The sequence below is a fragment of the Sinocyclocheilus rhinocerous genome, unplaced genomic scaffold (genome assembly GCF_001515625.1).
Source record: "Sinocyclocheilus rhinocerous isolate Xijiao unplaced genomic scaffold, SAMN03320098_v1.1 scaffold1868, whole genome shotgun sequence".
NCBI classification, from domain to species: domain Eukaryota; kingdom Metazoa; phylum Chordata; class Actinopteri; order Cypriniformes; family Cyprinidae; genus Sinocyclocheilus; species Sinocyclocheilus rhinocerous.
The window spans coordinates 220,407-239,894 of NW_015661949.1; the positions used below are offsets into that span (position 1 = coordinate 220,407).

The 19,488-nt window shown below is 37.5% G+C and overlaps 5 protein-coding genes across 8 annotated transcripts; 4 read left to right on the plus strand and 1 right to left on the minus strand.

Moving 5' to 3' along the window:
• Positions 1-57: 57 nt before the first annotated feature.
• On the minus strand, positions 58-3,666 carry itprip (inositol 1,4,5-trisphosphate receptor interacting protein). Of its 3 annotated transcripts, none has more exons than XM_016536659.1 (2): positions 3,556-3,666; positions 58-1,864 (listed from the first exon to the last, which is right to left on the minus strand). In XM_016536659.1, the coding sequence occupies exon 2, from the start codon at positions 1,848-1,850 to the stop codon at positions 228-230; it is 1,623 nt and encodes a 540-aa protein (XP_016392145.1). In that variant the 5' UTR covers positions 1,851-1,864; positions 3,556-3,666; the 3' UTR covers positions 58-227. The 3 variants fall into 3 exon arrangements, with proteins under 3 accessions (XP_016392145.1, XP_016392144.1, XP_016392143.1); XM_016536658.1 differs by having other exon boundaries at positions 3,468-3,666; XM_016536657.1 differs by having other exon boundaries at positions 58-1,975; positions 3,468-3,666.
• An 886-nt stretch (positions 3,667-4,552) lies between these two features.
• LOC107726959 (calcium homeostasis modulator protein 3-like) lies at positions 4,553-6,844 on the plus strand. The gene is made up of 3 exons (XM_016536661.1): positions 4,553-5,054; positions 5,339-5,594; positions 5,831-6,844. The coding sequence occupies exons 1-3, from the start codon at positions 4,768-4,770 to the stop codon at positions 6,281-6,283; spliced, it is 996 nt and encodes a 331-aa protein (XP_016392147.1). The 5' UTR covers positions 4,553-4,767; the 3' UTR covers positions 6,284-6,844.
• A 453-nt stretch (positions 6,845-7,297) lies between these two features.
• calhm1a (calcium homeostasis modulator 1a) lies at positions 7,298-9,103 on the plus strand. The gene is made up of 2 exons (XM_016536660.1): positions 7,298-7,846; positions 8,477-9,103. The coding sequence occupies exons 1-2, from the start codon at positions 7,298-7,300 to the stop codon at positions 8,981-8,983; spliced, it is 1,056 nt and encodes a 351-aa protein (XP_016392146.1). The 3' UTR covers positions 8,984-9,103.
• Positions 9,104-11,200: 2,097 nt separating this feature from the next.
• Positions 11,201-12,223, plus strand: LOC107726934 (calcium homeostasis modulator protein 2-like). The gene is made up of 2 exons (XM_016536629.1): positions 11,201-11,746; positions 11,840-12,223. Exons 1-2 carry the CDS (start codon positions 11,201-11,203, stop codon positions 12,221-12,223), a joined length of 930 nt encoding a protein of 309 aa, XP_016392115.1.
• Positions 12,224-15,526: 3,303 nt separating this feature from the next.
• LOC107726938 (calcium homeostasis modulator protein 2-like) lies at positions 15,527-17,821 on the plus strand. 2 transcript variants are annotated; one of them, XM_016536633.1, is made up of 4 exons: positions 15,527-15,566; positions 15,791-16,090; positions 16,351-16,977; positions 17,103-17,821. In XM_016536633.1, the coding sequence occupies exons 3-4, from the start codon at positions 16,432-16,434 to the stop codon at positions 17,484-17,486; spliced, it is 930 nt and encodes a 309-aa protein (XP_016392119.1). In that variant the 5' UTR covers positions 15,527-15,566; positions 15,791-16,090; positions 16,351-16,431; the 3' UTR covers positions 17,487-17,821. The 2 variants fall into 2 exon arrangements, with proteins under 2 accessions (XP_016392119.1, XP_016392120.1); XM_016536634.1 differs by having other exon boundaries at positions 15,887-16,090.
• Positions 17,822-19,488: the final 1,667 nt, after the last annotated feature.

Consider the following 19,488-nt stretch of genomic DNA (forward strand, 5'->3'; position numbering starts at 1 on the left):
ACAAGACCGCTTTAACATGACCTACGTATAACAAAAATTTAAAAGTTAAAATTTGGCCCCTGGGACAAAACAAATGCCCATAGTTAAAGAAACACCCAAATATCATCATAGCATCAGAAACAGTCAGTGCTTAACATGTTGTTTACATTTGAGGTGCATAACGTCATCACGTAATTAGACTGTAAAAATCCCCTGGCCTGCACTCAAAGCCAGAGCAGTGAGTAAGTCTATGTCTGGTCTGTTGAGCTAAATTCATGTCTCACGTAACCATTCGAAAAGTGAGGGCTATATTCTTGAACAAGCACAGAGGTATTTTTAACCATCTCTTGAAAATGCTCCTCCATTTTGGCATATACGTGCCTCTGCAATACAAGAGGCCTAAACAGGTTTATCGGTTCTGCAGTACGGATTATTTTGGGAACCAGAATTTCCACTGGGATGCTAGGGTTCCCAACAACAATGTGATAGAGTCTCTTTTCCTCCAGGCTTTGCTGCAGGAAGCTGAGCAGATCTCGTAATCTGTGATCGAGATTCTGCGGCTGCCACATCGCAGGACGTTTACTCAACAGCAGATGCAAAAGCGCTGTCTTTATATGGTAATTAGAAAAGGCGCTTCTCCCAGTCAAAGCTGTCTGCTTTTTGTGCAAGAAAGAAACTATCTGAAGACAGTGAACATGACACGAATTAGTAGGAAGTCGTTTTGCTAGATGTTTAAGCAGGTTCTTTTCATAAACAGTTAGTGAGAGTTGCCAGTGAATGTCTGAGGAGTTACTAGTGTCAGATGGGAAATGAGAGATGAGGTAAGCATCCGTGTCCTCAAACTGAACGGCAGGGGTAATGTTAAGAGTGACGGTCTTTCCAGACCTAAATCTGATTTTCAGAGCTCCAGGGAAGTCTAGGTTTCGAAATGCCAGCTCAAAATCGTACTTATGAGAGATCTGGCCCCATGCTTTGCTCACTGAGATCTGGAACCATCTCATGATCTGATCTTTCGACAAATACGAGGTGTTCTTCTCACAGAGGAGCTCCACCAGTGTGTGTTCCTCAAGCCTTTCACTCTCATTTCTATTGTGAAGCAGACACAGCATATCATCACCCAGATTGGTTGAGCCACAAAGACAGTCTGTGCCATTTCCACCTGGTTTTATTAGTTTAATCCTTCCACATCCTTGCAAATCCAGTGGAATTTCAGTGGAGGGGTCGCACCCGAGCTGAAACTGGAACCTGAATGGCCGTGGAGGAGCAAAAGGCACAATGAGGTCACATGTAGGAGGTTTAGACACCCTCCAGGACTCAAACATGCTGCCTATGCCAACAAAGTCCTCGACTTCCAGGTCAGAATCTCGATCGCAAACACTTCTCAAAGCCTCGAGCAGATCATCCGCAAAGCCCTCGATAAACTCTCGCACTCTCCTGCTCTCGTGGATGAAAGGATGGAAGCGGGTCTTGCAGAAGTTACTTAGGACACCTTTATCTAGGGCTACAGTCTTGGCGCTGAGATATTCGGCACTGGAATCTCCAACTTCATCTTCCATGGAGTCTGGCATTTCAATAGGGATCATATCCTGCCTGCACACCTCAATTGTTAAGAAAATGACTAGGCAGAGAGTGCTCCAAAAGTACCAGCTGTAACTGTCCTGATCATCATCAATCAGAGCTGTTTCTGTTTGTGAGATCTCCTGTTCCAGGCGCTTCTGTTCGGCCTCCAGCTTCTCCTGGTGCTCCTTCATCCGGGTCAGGAGCTCGTCATCTTGCTCAGGGATGGTGGTGTTTTCATTAGGGAAGAGCAGCGGGTGGTTGAGGATAGCGGCTACTACCACCATGCAAACTCGTACAATAGCACCTTGCATCCTTCACTGTGCGTCTAGGAAAAAACACATTTCTCGATTAATGTGAGCTTCTTGAAAGGAAATGCATCTTCTAACTTTCGTGAAAACATGTCATTCTTCAGAGTGGTTATTTTTGAACTCCTGCACTCGGGAAGGAAGTCAGATAACCTCTGTTAAATATCGTAAATTAAACCAGCAAGATAACTGTATCCAGATAAAAGTATCTACTGTACTGAAAACAAGAATAAACAAAAAATTATATCAGGGAAAAAAAATCTGTTGATCTGTTAACTTGAGGTTTGGATAAAAAAAAAACTGGTACCATCTCATCTCTTTTTAAAGTATTTTGTCATTTTGCTTTGACTGACGCTTTGGAAGGAATCTTATATACACTGTGGAGGACGTTACATGATTGGTTTATTTATAGTGTGGCACTTGGAGTCTGAGTGATTCTTGGAATGAGGCAGATAAAATTCCTTATTTATACAATCTACTAGCTACTGGCACATTCCATGAATACGGTGCACTTTGTTGTCGTGTGATTTTTTTTTTAAGCATTAGAGACATAACTTTTGTCAATCATTTGAAGTGATATGCAATTCATAGTAGTAAAAATGTACTCATCTAATTTTATTTATCAGTTGTGTGACTTATTTGGACTCTTTATACACCATGATGAGAAGGCAAGCAAATATTCTCATTCAGTCTTATTTTCTGTTTATAGACTTCGTCAAGATTAACCGTACTACTTAAGTTATTATAAGAAAAAATGTACAAAACAAAAATGGATCTTTTAATACATTTGAACGGTTTGGCCATTTTTTTTTCTTTTCAAACATTTCAGTTTAAACTGCATTTAAACATTTTTGTAAATTAAACCACATAGAGAATAAAAAGAAAATAATTGAATGGCTGAAATTTTGCTTTGATCTCAACAAGTTTTCTGAAGGTTAACCACCTCCCCCTTTTCCAGCTGAAAGAAGGCGTTTCAATGTTCTACTACTTATATTGTTTAGGTCCTTTTTTTATTAGTGTAGCCTACATAAAACAAATTAAAGTCTATGTGGAACTGCACCATATCCCAAGTTAAACAGCAACAAAATAACAACAAAAAAAAGTTTTTAAATAGAGTGCATAATGATGGGTAGTTGACTAATAATGGATGAGCTCCAGTAAAGACGATAATTTAGAAATTTGTGTGGCGCTGCAAAGATTCCCACAGTCTACAAACAATAAAGGGCGGCGTAGGCTATAGACAACAACAACAATTTACTCATTAAACAGAGAGAAATCTACAAATAGTTACACACTATTACAGAGGAAATATTTGTTTACGCGTGACTGAAAGTCAATAGTAAGTTTATCAGCAACAGGGCGAGTGAATCGTGTAGTGGGCGGTGACGCAATAAACTAACGACTTAAAGGCAGAGCATCTAACAACTTCTCTTTTTAATCGACACAATTGCGTATTTTCTTAACGACGTCTTCGAAGGTGTTTTAACTCCTGTGGTTTACAAAACTTTAATTTTTTCATTTTAATCAGAGCTGTTACGGTGTCTTGAATAATCTATGAAACAACAGATGGCCACTACTCGCGCTGAGTCTTTGTTTTAGACCAAGAATAGAATAGTCATTTACACTGTAATCCAAGAGTTAAAGTCCAGCGTTGTTCATTGTTTCAGAACGATACTGAACCGTCACAAGTAAAAGCGCTGCAGTAGCCTACCGTTACTCTGTTTCCTCGTCTGCTCTCACATCCAGGAAGTGACCAATTGGGCCGTTTTCGCTCCTCTATAAAAAGCACGTGGGTCAGTCCCGCTCTTGAGTCAACATCATGTCACACGCACACACGCACTCTGGGGGTGATGAAAACATTAACTTTTTTTTTAGCAAAAAGGTAAGTTTTCACAAGTTATACTGACAGTGAATTTCATGTGCCTATAGTGTTAACTGTGGATGTACACGCAATTACAAAAATAAATGTAAAGCCCTGTTGAAGCATCATATGATATATGACGAGAGTAATATCTACAAACGGCGGTATTCAAATTAGGTTTTTCGACAACGTTGTTCTTTTTGTTGTACATTTTGTTGTTCTCTTCTTTTCTTTTCGGCTCTTGAAAAATGTGCAGCTGCGTAATCTACAAACGGCGGTATTCAAATGAGTTTTTTCGACAACGTTGTTCTTTTTGTTGTACATTTTGTTCTCTTCTTTTCTTTTCGGCTCTTGAAAAATGTGCAGCTGCGTAGTGACTACTAGGCGGACGACAAATACCCACACGAGGTCGCTACCTCACCAAAGTTCAGTAGTCTATTATACACAATACACCTAACAATAATACTTTGATATGAGAGTTTGTCAAATAACCCCAAAGCAATCATTCGTTTATAGGATCATTTTGAACTTTCATTTAACGTTATTTTCCTGAGGGTCACGCTATGCGGTAATTATTGAGACAAAAGTTACATCCATTCTCCAAACCGATTATAGCCTATTATTTAGGGTCACGGGAGGAGCGCTTTGAGAAAAATATGAAAAATGTAAATATGAAATATTTTACACCATCCGACTACTCAAAGGGAAGAAAGCATACACATCATGAATCTGTTAAGCGAGTTTTAACTCGTTTTAAAGTCAGGTATTCGTGCGCACATTTGGGTGTGGCCAAAGAAGCAGGCGCGCGTGCCCTACAGGTGAACCCATCACACTTCAGCAGGCAGAGCTCGCGAGATGCCTAAATATCTGTGAAACATTCATAAACGTGATCCATACAATTACTTTAAAATTAAGTTAACAATTTCTCAAGTGAGTTTTTTTTTTCGTTTGTCTTTTTCGCAGACTTGAACAGCGCAGATTTGAACAGCGTATTTGGCGGTCGAATACCAGATAAGTAGCCTCTTATCTGCAGCCTCTTATAGCGATAACCTAAACTAATTAATGGATCGTTTAAAGTTGGTTCTGCAATATTTCCAGTCAAATTCTGAGTCCATCTCCAATGGTATCTGTATAATATTGTCACTGATAAGCGTCAAGTTGTATACAAGTTTTGATTTCAACTGCCCCTGTTTACCGCAATACAATAAGATGTACGCACTAGGGGTCATGTTCGTCCCTCCAATTATATTGTTCCTTTTGGGAGTGTTAGTGAATCGTCATACTGGGGTGCTGATGGAAGAGTGGGTCAGACCCCTGGGCAAGAGGACAAAAAATCCAGCAGTGGTAAAGTAAGTTTGAAGCTAAATAATATTCATAATATTAGGCTACTCATTTATTATTTATATTAATGTTAATACTAATATTAATTAGTACTTATATGTACTTTAAATGTACTTACCTAAGAAAGTACTAAGGTAACTAAATGGGGGTAGGGTTAGGTTTAGGGGTAGGTTCAGGGTTAGTACAGTTATTACCTAGTTATTGTAATTACATTAATAAGTACAGTATGTACATGAGGAACAGGACTGTAAAATAAAGTGCTACCAAAACACTTATATTATCCTTCTCCTAGATTTTTGCTGTCATCGATGTTGCAACGTTCCTTTCTGGCCCCCATGGTCTGGATTCTGATGACACTCTTGGATGGAAAATGTTTCATCTGCGCATTTAGTATGAATGTAGACCCTAAATATTTTACAGGAATACCAAACAGCACTGGCCTAGAATTGATCAAGATCATGGCTAAGGTGCCTTGCAAAGAGGATGTCATCTTCAAAAACAGCAGTTTTCGGAAAGCTGTCTCACGCTATGTGCGTTGTTACTCTCAGGTGAATGGGTTTTCTCACATTTTTTGGTGCATTTTTTCAATGCTTACATTGTCTTTAGTCAAAGAACCGTGATGTCAATGCCATTTTTGACTTGATAGCTGCTAAGTAAGATTGAGCTGTACAAAGTTGATAGGAGCAGACCTTTAGCAAATCTGTAGGTGGTTAAAATCCTTTCATGCTTTGCATAACCAGATGATTCATCTATTCTTCTTGTACAATTGATCTTCTTCTCAAAGGCAATAGGCTGGTCGATCCTCCTCTTCTTCATTTTTTTGGGCGCTGTGGGTCGTGTCCTAAAGCCTTGCTTCAATCACGCCACTTTTCTGCAGACACGCTACTGGAGCAATTACCTGGACATTGAGCAGAAGCTCTTCGATGAGACCTGTGTCCTTCATGCCAGAGATTTTGCCAGAAAATGTGTGGTGCAGTTCTTTGAGAGTATGCGAGAAGACGTGACTGTGAGAATGCCCCTCTCAAGTGCATTCAGACCCAGCACAATCCATAATGAATATGAAGAGGAAGAAGAGGAGCGTCTGCATGGTATAACCAGACAAGATCAGGTGGATCACTTGCTGCAAACCTGGTACGAGTGTAAACCAGAGCTGGACGTGACCAGGATGGCCTATAAGCCCAAAGTTTGTATCACTTGGGAAGATATCAATGGAAAGGCATTGTTCTCTGAAGTGTAAAACTGAGGGGAAAAAAGATCATACCTCTTAAACTAGAATTAATGTAATAAGTGACATGTTCATGAAATATTAATAAAGATAATGAAAAATGTTGACCCTAGAAATGTAATAATTTGAGAACTAATTGACTAATTAATGTTAATTCAGAAGCAAATCTTAAAAAGCTTGCATGCCGGGTGCAATGGATATATAATAATGTATAATTTCTGTCTTCATCAATGTTGCAATGAGCCCTCCAGGCCTGGTGCAATGATGCCTGGATGGAGAATTTTTCATCTGCATAGAATGTAGAACAAAACATTTTTGAATTGTAATGTTACTATCAGATTATTGTCAGTTCAGAAAGCCTTGTTTTAACCTTCCTCAAGCGCTTGCATGCTGGTGCATTTGAATATGCTGGGATTTAGTTTGTGTATTTTTGCATGTCTCTTTCCACACACATTACACAACAACCTCATGGATATGGCTTGGATGCAAATGACTACAGAACCCTGGCAACACCTGAAAAAATATGTTGTATATGTATTTGTCTGTGTATATTGTGTATGTATATTTATTAATAATATTGATTAATAAAAATATGTTTATCATCTTAGCTGCATGGCAGTTAGTCCACTGCGTTCTGTGTTGGTAGTCCATGTTTTGAAATGTACTTTTGCCTTCACCTTTTGAGTAAGGAATATTTTGGCTTGTAGTTATGTATTATACTTGACAGTAAACAGTTTAAGCACTGGACAATGCGAGGACAAAAATCACACCCAACTATTTAGTTGAGGACGTGTTAGAGCCTCTAAAGGAGGGGCCTGTCACTCATGTGCATCCATGCATTAAAGCGACCTGGTGAACCTTTGTTCACTTTGGACTCAACTCTGCTCCAGCAGTCTTGCTCTCTTTTCTCTCTGACAAGATAGAATAAGTCTTTGATTATTATAATAAGATTTATCATTCCTTATTGCTCAACTGCACTAATTTGATCTACTATTTTGCTCTAAAAGGTGAACTGACTTTTTAAAAATGGATAAGTTTCGAATTATGGTCCAGTTTTTGCAAGCCAACCAAGAGTCGTTCATGAATGGCATCTGTGGGATCATGGCTCTGGCAAGTGCTCAGATGTATTCCTCTTTTGAGTTCACCTGTCCTTGTCTTCCAGACTACAATTATGCGTATGGAACCGGCATTCTAATCGTTCCGCCAATATGGTTCTTTTTACTTGGATATGTACTTAACAACAACATATCAGTGTTAACTGAGGAATGGAAGAGACCGGTTGGAAAACGCAGGAAAGATCCGGCGGTTTTGCGCTACATGTTCAGCTCCATGACGCAGCGCGCTCTCATCGCTCCAACTGTATGGGTCGCCGTGACTTTAATGGATGGCAAGAGCTTTTTGTGTGCTTTCAGCGCCACGACGGATTTATCTGAGTTCCTCAACGAGAGCCATCAAAGCTTATCCGAAAAGGAGCTTCTGAAATTACAAGCAAGGATTCCATGCAAAGACGTATTTGATGGGCATGAGATTATTTCCAGAGAAGCAGCCACTAGGTACATTCGCTGTTTGTCACAGGTAATGACATTATTGCACAACGTAATGATGAAATGGGGGTTTCTAAATTATCTTACCTATTAGCCTACTATTAACGCTGGGTAAAGCAATATTTGTCCTTTTGTAAAATTTGGCAAACGTAATTTTAAAAGACTGTAGCACGCACCTGGGTTGTTATTATACTGTCAAGCGTGAAGGGATGCGGTGCTAAAGTTGTTTATCAACAAACAACCAACCATAAAATGCTTAGTGCTTACCTCATTAAATATTCATACGCTTATAGAAACTTCGACGCGCTGAGAGAAAATGAAAACGTCAAACGCGTGGAGAGACAAGCATTTGAGAAGAAATTAAAATTTATTTTTGTGTTTGTGCGTTTCATACGATTTGAAAACAAATTTTCACAGATAGCCTACAAGAGGTTAGCTACTAAAACACGACAGGTCCAGGATTAATTATGAACCCAGGTAAACTATAGACCAGGGATTTAAAAAGTATTAGGCCTATAGATGAGAAATGATGGCTATGACATTCAGTTTGATAATATGTAACCTATGGGCCTATAAACTAGGCTAGGCTATATATTATAAAATATATCAAACGATATATTGTTTTATTTTTAAATTAACCTGTTGCAATGTTTTTTTTTAGGCCTGTGGATGGACCTTTTTAATGGTAATAACTATAGCAGCCTTCTTGATAAGGGCGATAAGACCTTGTTTTACACAAGCCGCTTTTCTTAAAACCAAGTATTGGTCACACTACATTGATACAGAGCGCAAACTATTCGACGAAACATGCAAAGAGCACGCCAAGAGCTTTGCTAAGGTCTGCATACAGCAATACTTCGAGAGTATCAGTGGTGAAATTGTTCCACAGTTCCAGCTACCCACAAAGAAAGGGAAAGGCAACAAAGATGATGATGGGGAAAACCAGAAGAGTGACGAGGAGAAGATTCTTGGGATCCGTAAAGAAGAAGACATGAATAAAGTCCTGTGGAACTGGCATACATGTAAACCCGCACTATTCCTGAACAAACACACTCAAAATATGAATATGAATGGACATGCACACTTGGATACACTCACCCTCTCAGATGAGCACTATACTCACACACCTATGAAAAACACAGCTGTGGCATACTACTCCAAAGTCTGACTTCATGGTTTAATCTTAGTCTGGTATAGCAGTACTCACTGTCAAGATCTCATTTATATTTATTGCATGCCATTTCTTATTTAATATCCTCCTGAGACTCAGTAGTCATTCAATCGAGTCACTGTTGTAAACGTGTTGTTTGTTACTATAAATAAATGAGAACATAAATAATAGGATAATATGGGCTTTTCTGTGATAACGCAAAGCAACATGCAGGTGTGACCAATATGACAACAATAATATAATGACGATGACGATATTAATAAGGAATGTCACTCTTTTTATCTACTTTTTATGCAACAAATTAAGGTTTACTAAAATTAAGTTATAGCTAAAAGTTAAATTCAGGAGGAGTTTGTTAATGTAATCAGTCATAGGATATCAAGGACATATCAGCAGCTGCTAACGTCACTCCGGAGGTAATTTTTACAGTATTTAGCCTCGCCCACTAACAGCAAGTTGCTATGGCTGCTAAGTAGTTTATCACATCGTAAATTATGTTTCCCACAGTCACAGACAATATTATTGTCCAACAGAAGCTGCCACAGCAGTTTGCAACTGTATAGCTTGTTTAGTAGGCCAGACTTTTGAGTTTACACCACCTGGTGGTCTTAAGCTCAAGTTTCACTTGCAAAAATATTTAGTTATGCTCTTCAGTTTAAAGCAGCAGCAGGGGCGATTCTAGGGTTTTCATTTTAGGGGGGCTCAGCCCCCAGTGAGGGTATAATAATAATAATAGCCTAATAATAATAATAATAATAAAAAAATTTTTTTTATATATATATATATTTAAATGTTTGATTAATAGCTATAGCCCCCCTAGCCCCCCTCTAGCGACGCCCATGAGAAATTTTTTTTTATATATATATATATTTAAATGTTTGATTAATAGCTATAGCCCCCCTAAAAATGGCCTAGCGACGCCCATGAGCAGCAGTATTTATTACTAACTCATAATTGATTACCTATATGATTTTATCTTAAAGCAGTGGATTTTTGGGTTCCAGGGCCCTATAGGAAGCTTTAGCAAACTTACAAGAGGGCCTCAAGATGAATTCAAATGTTTTAAAATAAGACAAAAATAATTTTAGAATAAGGTAAAACAAACAAAAATCAATACATTTGTTGTTTAATTTACCCCTAAATTTAGGAAATTCTAAATGTAATTATTTAAATTTGTAACTAGGCCTAGTTACTTATTTTATGTATGGACACTATCCCAATTTCTGTAAATTGGCTTTGAATATTATTTTGGACAGTGGATGTAGTCAAAAAGGTTAAGAACCTCAATCAGTGTCACTTCAGAACTCATTTACTCTCCTGTGGCCTGCCATGGGGAATCCGTTTCATGTCCGCGATGATCTCTTCATTCCAAGATGTTCTGTGCACTTCAATGTTCCTATTTTGTATGTCTCCCTAATTAAACACACCTAGTTTAATTCCAAGACCTGCGAAAGGAGTGTCAGATAATTGAGACATGCAAAAAATGTAACTGTAACCACTGTCATATCCATTTTTACTGGGTCTCTCTCAGGAGGCATTTTGAACAATACTTTGAATGACATTTATATGTAGAGAGAGAGAGAAAGATGTTTGTTTGTTTTTTTGCGCATGTGTCTGATCTTTGTCATTTACTTTAGCCCAACCTGTTTTAGTTAAATGCTTGTTAGTTCCACTGGGGCTGAAACCAGATTGTAATTGCTGTTGGTGATTCACTGCTGTATGTACATAACAGACAGAGCGAGGGAATGATCTCACTTCTTGATCACAACAAACACAGCTACATACAGACAGGTTTTTGTTTTGTTTTTACGATCTGCTTCTGCTTGTACATATTTTTAAAACTCTGTGGATGTTCAGCAAGACCATTTGTACTCCCTGGCGATGAAATGTAAGTCTTCATTTCAGATTTTTTTTGATTTTTCAGTTGATATTTGGTTTTTGGTAATTAATTTGAGTGGCACATAGAGGCTTGAGGAAACTCTGTCCAATTAATTGCTTTTATATGAACTGAATGTACGACTACATCATTAATTTAGAAATTGTATAATGAAGCTGTTTTTGTTTTGCCCCTCTTTTTATGTATAACTGCGTCAACCATAAAGGACTTACTTGCACATCTGTCTTTGTCAGGTTTTAGGGTTCATTTACAGAGACAATAATCATCGTCAGCGAAAAAGCAACGGAGAAAGAGAAATACACCTATATTAAAATAAGATGTCTGCTTTCCTCTCAGAATACATCAAATTTATAGCACTTTACTTCAAGAGTAAGGATGTCATGGTCTTCAATGGCCTCATTGGTTTAGGAACAGTGGTTGGTCAGACAGCATACAACATCTTAGCTTTCAACTGTCCATGTTTACCAAAGAAGAATTACCTGTACGGCCTGGCTGCCATTGGTGTACCAGCCCTGGCTTTCTTTGTTATTGGGGTGATGCTCAATCGAAATACCTGGGACATTGTGTCAGAGTGTCGGACCAGAAGATGCATGAAATTTTCGGTGACTGCTGCTTTTGCTCTGCTGGGCTCCATTGTGGGCAGAGCAGTCGTTGCCCCTGTCACCTGGACTGTAATTTCCCTCCTGAGAGGAGAGGCGTATGTCTGTGCTTTCAGTGAGTTCATGAACCCCTCATCTTTGGACAACATATTTTTAACTACACCTGGTCCAGAGATCATGGCCCGGTTTCCATGTAAAGATGTACCTGCTCTATTTATGAACTACTCGGGAGAGGTTGAACGCAAGCTAAAGTATGAATCCCAGGTACTTGTCATTTTTCATAGTGTTGTTACAGTCCCTAATTGCATCAACACTTCTGATATGTACAAACTTCATTTTTTCCCCTTCTTCATCTAGCTTTTGGGCTGGTTGCTGGTGGGAATCATCTCTCTCGCTGTCTTTCTGCTCCTCTGTCTGAAAAACTGCTGCTCTCCGCTTGGCTATCAGCAGGAGGCATACTGGTCCCAGTACTGCTCCAGCGAACAAGCTCTTTTCCAGCGTACGGCTGAAGTACATGCTAAATACCATGCGGCTGAAAATGTCAAGAGTTTCTTTGGCTTTGTGGCCTTGGAAAATCAGGAGAAGCAGCTTCTAGCAGACTGCAAGGGAATCAAGAGCGTCATTCCTAGACTGGAGTGGAACCGCGTCACTGGGGTTTACATGTACAGAGAGATCGATGACACTCCCATCTACAGCCGCTTAAACAAATGGACCATGTATACAACTGAACATGACTGTTAAGAAATTGACAAAGAAATGGACATTTTATTCTTTGAGTCTGACAAATTAGTGTCTAATTAATGAATAATACTACACACCCAAAAACTAATATCTTTGGAATCAAGAAACACCCAAGAAATGTGTGCCACTCAGACCATAAAGGAAAAAAAAGTTACATAACAAATAATTGTTATGTACAGTATATGAAATACAAAAAGCTTGTGATTATTTTTATATCTAGTGCAAATATGTTGTTTTTTAAAGAAATCAGATAATTCTTCTGAGAAAAAAAATTATGTTTAATATTCATATAATAAATGTTATCTATTTTGAATATCAATGTTAGAAGCACAAAGCTAAATGATTATAATAATAATGTAAAAAATCATTAAAAACTTAATAGCAAACAAAGAAACAATATTTCTGGACAATGCTATATTGAGTCTTGTTAAAGGCTGTATTGATGATGGCTGTTGGATCATTCAAACCTGCAACCTTTCAAAAACCAGCTCAGTCTTCTGTGCCACAATCCACAAATTTGGCTTTTTTTCTAAACAGACATCAAGTTGAATGTCAAAACATAGTCTATGCATTTCTGAGATGGCCACTGTTGCTGTTAAAGGCAAGGTGTTTTAAATTGTCAAATGGATATTTTGTCAGACATAATTTCAGTTTTGGTGAAGATTTGCAGGAGGAATTCTACAAAAATGTATCAGTTTTACAGTATAGTGTACAATTTGCTTTGCTATACTGGACATTGAGACCCACAATATTATGGACATTGAATTATAAAAGAATTTTATTGATGTATTTTTAGATATAAAAATATTTTTCTGAAATGATTTACATTTAGAAATATGTGGAAATATTACGAAGTTTATAAACAGGGCCTTAACAGAGGCCAGAGACATGTGAATAGATGCGCTAGCAGAGAAAACACTGTACAGGCACAGGAAGATCACTGTCCGCAAAACTGGAAATGTTCGAAGAAAATCCTAAATATTGAATTGGGGGTGGGGGCTAATATGAATGTATCTTTGAGAAGAACTGACTGTCTTCAGAAATGTTTCGATTGCATTTTCTTATCATCTTACATCTGTATAATGCACATTATTGTAGTGTTCATAAGCACAGCGCTGCTTTGTTAACAGTGGTAAAACAATTTGCTTTGTTTACAACAGCTAAATGCTATATCGCTGCTGTTCCATAAGCGCCACCTGCTGGCAGAGAGAGAATTAGCATTTTTTTACTTTCACCAAGCTAAAGACCATTGTGTTTGCTTTAAATGTTGAAATTAATAATTATTTACATTTTAGAGTTGTTGGGACAGATTTTGCGGGAAATTGATTACAATCATTCATTCATGCAAGTCGAAGTCATATCCATAAAAAGAGAGTAGCTCCGGCTACTCTGGTGCATGTAGGCCCTATGGTGTAAAGCTAAGAGTTTGTTGTCACAACGAGTGAGAAATATATATAATAATCATGACCATGATGAAACATGCAAAACAGCAAAAAAAAAAAAAAAGTAGGCTTGGCCTTTTTTAGACCTGGAGAGAACTGACCCATGGCTTGTTTCTTACTCAACAGGGAAGATATTTTATTTAACCAATGGATAGCAATATAGCTCTCCAACAGCAGGAGTTTATTAGTGTTAGCTATTGTAAGGAGTCATTTCATTATGGTTTGCTGTATAGTGCATGCTGTGAAAGTTATTTTCAAGGATGGACCGTGTAAATGATAAACCTATTGGTTAGCCAAATTAACAACATTCAACTGTCAGATTTGTCAATTTGCGACCCATTTAGTGTAGACTGGATTATTTCTTGTGCCTGTGTTTTGGTTGCGTTTCTTCCACAGAGGCTCATCTGACTTGTAAAGTTGTAAAGCACAACCAAAACATGTTCTTCTGCAAGGCGCGTGCAGTTTTATTTACTAACCGCCAGCTTCAAATTAAGTGTTACAAATGCTATTTTTACTGAATAGTATGCAGAAAATGATCATGCTTCCTGAAAGGTATTACTGAATAATTGTCCAATAAAATATTATTAAAAATATAATATTTTTTTGTAATGAAAATTTTGACGTTACCAGCTCACACAGCAAGATTTATGTTTGTAACGAGTTAATGGCTCATTTAATTTAAAAAAAGACACTTAGTGTGCCATTAAAATTGTAGTTTAAATGATTTTTGGTCATTTTTAATATTAATGTTATGGTTTTGTTTAAAATTTTGACGTTACCAGCTCACACAGCAAGATTTATGTTTGTAACGAGTTAATGGCTCATTTAATTTAAAAAAAAGACACTTAGTGTGCCATTAAAATTGTAGTTTAAATGATTTTTGGTCATTTTTAATATTAATGTTATGGTTTTGTTATTGTGAAATCATTTTTTGCCCTGAACATCAAAATAAACAAACAAACAAACAAATAAATAAATACATTTGATTCAATTAGAAAAAGTAACTACGGTACATTAAATTTTGAGAGAAATTCTAATTATATACATAACCAATGAATGCGTTTTTACTGTAGCATTTTGCGATTCTTTTTCCATTTTTAGTGCAACTAATTGTTTTTATGACTGGGAATGAAAATATTTGTTGTGAAGTATGAAGGAATATGTATGTGGCCAATATGTAGCTTCAAAATATACACCATACTGTAGTAAAAATAAAATAATACAAAAACGCTAAATTTGTCAACGTAACACTTCTGTCACTAGAGGTATTTCACAAAGAGCCTTAAGTGGTGAAAAAAATACGAGATGCGAGAATTTTTTTTTTTTTTTTACAAAACTTTTGTGTTAAACCATTATATAGAACAGAAAATGCTTCATTAAAGGGGTCATGAACTGAGAATTCAAAATTCACTTGATCATTTTAAATTAAAGAGATCACTGTACTATTAAAACATCCAGTAAGTTTCAGAACTCAAAATGTTCTTGTTAGTCTAAAAACAGCTTATATTGAAGCCAATCTGCCAAAATGACAGGTTGTGGAATGTGCCTCTTTATGACATAATAGTGTGGCTAAACGAGAGAGGCGAACACACTACACAGAAATCAAACGATAAAGATGGCTCCGAAGACAACAGGACGCTGTACAGTGTTGTAAAGTTGTGGGAAAACACAGTCTTTGCATTGCCTTCCTTGTGATCCCAACGTTAGGAAAGAGTGGATGAACTTTATTTTTAATGAAGTTCAAGACCGAGTCAGTAGTAACTTGGTCCTTTGTTTACTTCATTTTATCGTGGATTTGTTTACAAGCAAGGCACAATTCGACGCAGGGCGCAAAATTCCTCCCATCCTGTATTTTTTCCACCAACATATCGGGCTCCGTAGTATTTTGACCCACAGTTGGAGTAAGTTATATTTTATATTATTTTAAAATCTATTTTTTAATTGTCATAACACTTAAGGACCAGAAAAAAGCTTCAGTCTAGTCTATTTTTGAAGAGCCGTTTTGTGTTAACAAATGTTTGTTGCTAGTATACTACCAGTAATAATACCTTGTTTTCATCTTTGTTTTATCTCTTTTTTTTGGTTCCAACATGCAATATAATTATAGTGGGAACTAATTTACAAGACATTTTTTACTTAATGTGGGGAGGTGATTTGATTTATGACGTTGCCCAGCTTGTTTTAGTTAAATGCTCATATTTTCCACTGGGGCTGGAACCAGATGAAGTTCCTGCTGATGATTCAGTGCTGCATGCACACAACCGACTGAGCGAAGGAAAGACCTCACTACTTCAACACAACATGAGCTACCTACAGAAAACTCATTTGTTTTAAGGACTTCTGTTGCTGTCTGCATTTGTTTGTACATATTTGTAAAACTTTATGACTGTTCAGGGAGACCATTTGTACCTCATTGCAATGGAATGTAAGTCTCCGTTTCTAAATGGTTTTTAGTTTCTAATTCGGGCTCAGTGTCGTGCTGAGACTTGCCCAAAGGGTCTTTGTTCAGAGAGCTTTTCTGCATGAAATCGGTCTTTGAATTTAATGTTTATCTCATAATCTTCTGATTTGTACACATGCATATTTTTTTATGTATCTACGTTTCTCTAGCTTTTAAGAGTCTGTTTCTGCTTTTCTGTATGATGGTGTCAGATAACAAAGGAGGACTCTTCACTCTTCTGTCAGTGTTTTAGGTTTACTTTACAGAGACTCTCTGAAAGACTTTGTTTAATCTGCAGTAATTCACATTGAGAAAATCAGGACACGATGGCTGCACTCATCTCAGAAAACTTCAAATTTGTCTCGCTCTTCTTCAAGAGTAAAGATGTCATGATCTTCAATGGCCTGATAGGTTTAGGGACAGTAGCCAGTCAGACAGCATACAATATTTTTGCATTTAACTGTCCATGTTCACCAAAGAAGAATTACCTGTATGGCCTGGCAGCAATTGGTGTACCAGCCCTGGCTTTCTTTGTTATTGGGGTGATGCTCAATCGAAATACCTGGGACGTTGTGTCAGAGTGCCGCACCAGAAAATGTCAGAAATTATCACTGTCTGCTGCTTTTGCTCTGTTGGGCTCCATTTTGGGGAGAGCAGTTGTTGCCCCCATCACTTGGTCAGTTATTTCCCTCCTGAGAGGAGAGGCGTATGTTTGTGCTTTAAGTGAGTTTGTAGACCCCTCTTCTTTGGATCATTTCCCTCCTACTACAAAGACTCCAGAGATCATGGCCAGGTTTCCGTGTAAGGATATACCTGCTCCATTTATGAACTACTCAAGAGTGATTGAACGCCAGCTAAAGTATGAATCCCAGGTATTTATCACTGCAATTTAGTCTTGTTATAGTCCTTGATTAAAAATACACTTCTAATATCATTGGGCATTTACTCAAATGTATGAAATGTATAATCTCCTCTTTTTTTTCTTTTCTTTATCTAGTTGTTGGGCTGGTTGCTGTTGGGAATCATCTCTCTCGCTGTCTTTCTGCTCCTCTGTATGAAACACTGCTGCTCTACCCTTGGCTATCAGCAGGAGGCGTACTGGACCCAGTATCGTTCCAACGAGCAAGATCTTTTCCAGCGTACGGCTGAAGTACATTCTAAATACCATGCGGCTGAATGTGTCAAGAACTTCTTTGGCTTTGTGGCCTTGGAAAATCAGGAGAAGCAGCTTCTAGAAGACTGCAAGGGAATCAAGAGCGTCATTCCCAGAATGGAGTGGAACCGCGTCACTGGGGTTTACATGTACAGAGAGATTGATGACACGCCCATCTACAGCCGCTTAAACAAATGGGACATGTATACAAAAGAGAACAACTGTTAGGTGAATGAAAAACATTTTGTGCGTTCTATTTTAAATATGAATTTTATACATTCAGAATTTTTCATTTATTGTTTTTGTTGTTGTTGTTCCTTCATGGTAAACATGCTTGAGTATTATGTTGATATTTGTCACTGAAGGCTGTAATTCAGTGTTCAGTTTCTTCATTTTTTAAGGATAATATGATCTGTTTCAGCTTAGTAGAGAGGAGATTGGCAGCTTAAATGGTCATATATTGATAACACACAATGAACTATTTAGCATCTGTTTTAAGAGACATGATTTACTCTCAGGTTAAGATGACCTCTTGTTACACTTTGCTAAGCAATAAAGTGCATCTGACAAATTAGTGTCTAATGAATTAATAATAATGCAGACTAAAACATATTTGCTATAACAAAACACAAAGTATGTTTTTCCATAAAGATGGAAAAAATGTTATTAACTACTACTGACATGTAATTTATGTAATTTAAGAGAGTTGAGTTGAGAATGACCTACAAAAGTACATTAGCATCATCACATATGAAACCATTGTGATGAACAGATGGCAAGCACGCATTTGTAATGCTATCTACCATTAAAGAAATGCTTCCTGTACAAATACAAGCAAGTGAAAAAACAATATACTAAAATGTATTTGAAATACATTTATTTCATGCTAAGTATACTACAAATACATTTACATATTTATATACTTAATAAAAATACCCTGCAGTACCATTTTGGCATACTAAACTGGTATACTACATTATACTATATATAATATATTACTTTTTTGCTAGAGGAAAAAACCTGCTCAGGCAAATGCAGATACAGCCTATACTCTTAAAAATAAAGGTTCTTTAGTGGCATCTATGGTTCCATGACGAACCATTTACATTAACTTTTCATTGCACATTAGGTTCTTTGTAGTGGAAAAAAAAAATCTTTATATTAAAATGTTAATCACTGTAAGAACAAAATGGTTCTATTAAGAACTGTTTCAACTGCCTTGAAAGCTAGAACGGTGTTTTGAACTTGATTTGTGCAGGGATAGGAAGCCATGGAGGGGGTGCAGCAGAGATGTGACATGGGAGTACTTGGGAAGGTTGAATATCAGCCGGGCTGCAGCATTCTGCATGAGCTGCAGAGGTTTGATTGCACACACTGGGAGGTTGGCCAAGAGTCATTGCAGTAGCTGAGACAATAGCAAATTGGGGCCTATACCACAGTCTGGCAAATGTTTTGCAGGAGGAATCTGCACGATATGACTGTTGTTAGTATGGAGGTTGCAGTTGACAGCACATTGTCCAGTGTGACACCAAGGTTCTTGGCTTTCTGTGTGGGTGAGATGGTCGAGTTGTCTGTTGAAATGGCAAGGTCTTGGCAAGGGTGCTTCTTGGCTTGAAGGAACAACAGCTTGGTTTTTGATCATTTCAGCTTCAAATGATGGGCATTCATCCAGGCAGAGATGATTGCCAAGCATGCAGTGATATGTGAGGGTACCTGGTTGTCAGAGGGTAGGAAAAGAGAGGATCAATAGAGCATTGTTTAAATAAAATTGCCAGTTTAACAGAAGCCATGAGAGGTGATCACATGATAATTGATTTGGTGTACAGGGAAAATACTGATCTGTGTTCAGTGGGGTTGTTGATGAGGTGAAGTGAATCCTTTCATGATATTTGATCATGGGCCCAGTTAACTGAAGCTGAGAAAGATTTGTTGGTTCACAGTTGCTGGGTTTACATCCAGTGCATTAGAAGCAAATTTAACAATTAAATTCTTAAATGTGCATCAAAAAGCTCACGTGACTGCAAAATTTGCTCAGAGAAGAGAAGAAAATAAAAGATTTTATTTTCATATGTTTAAGAAATATTCCTGGCTGAATTTAGTTCACTAGTTAACCACAAGGTGTAAACAATATGTTAACATGATTTTTTGAAAATTGCTTATTGCTATTCTGTGTAAGGTTACATCAATTTTTGCAACTTTGTTGGCATGACAATGCATTGCCATAAACAAA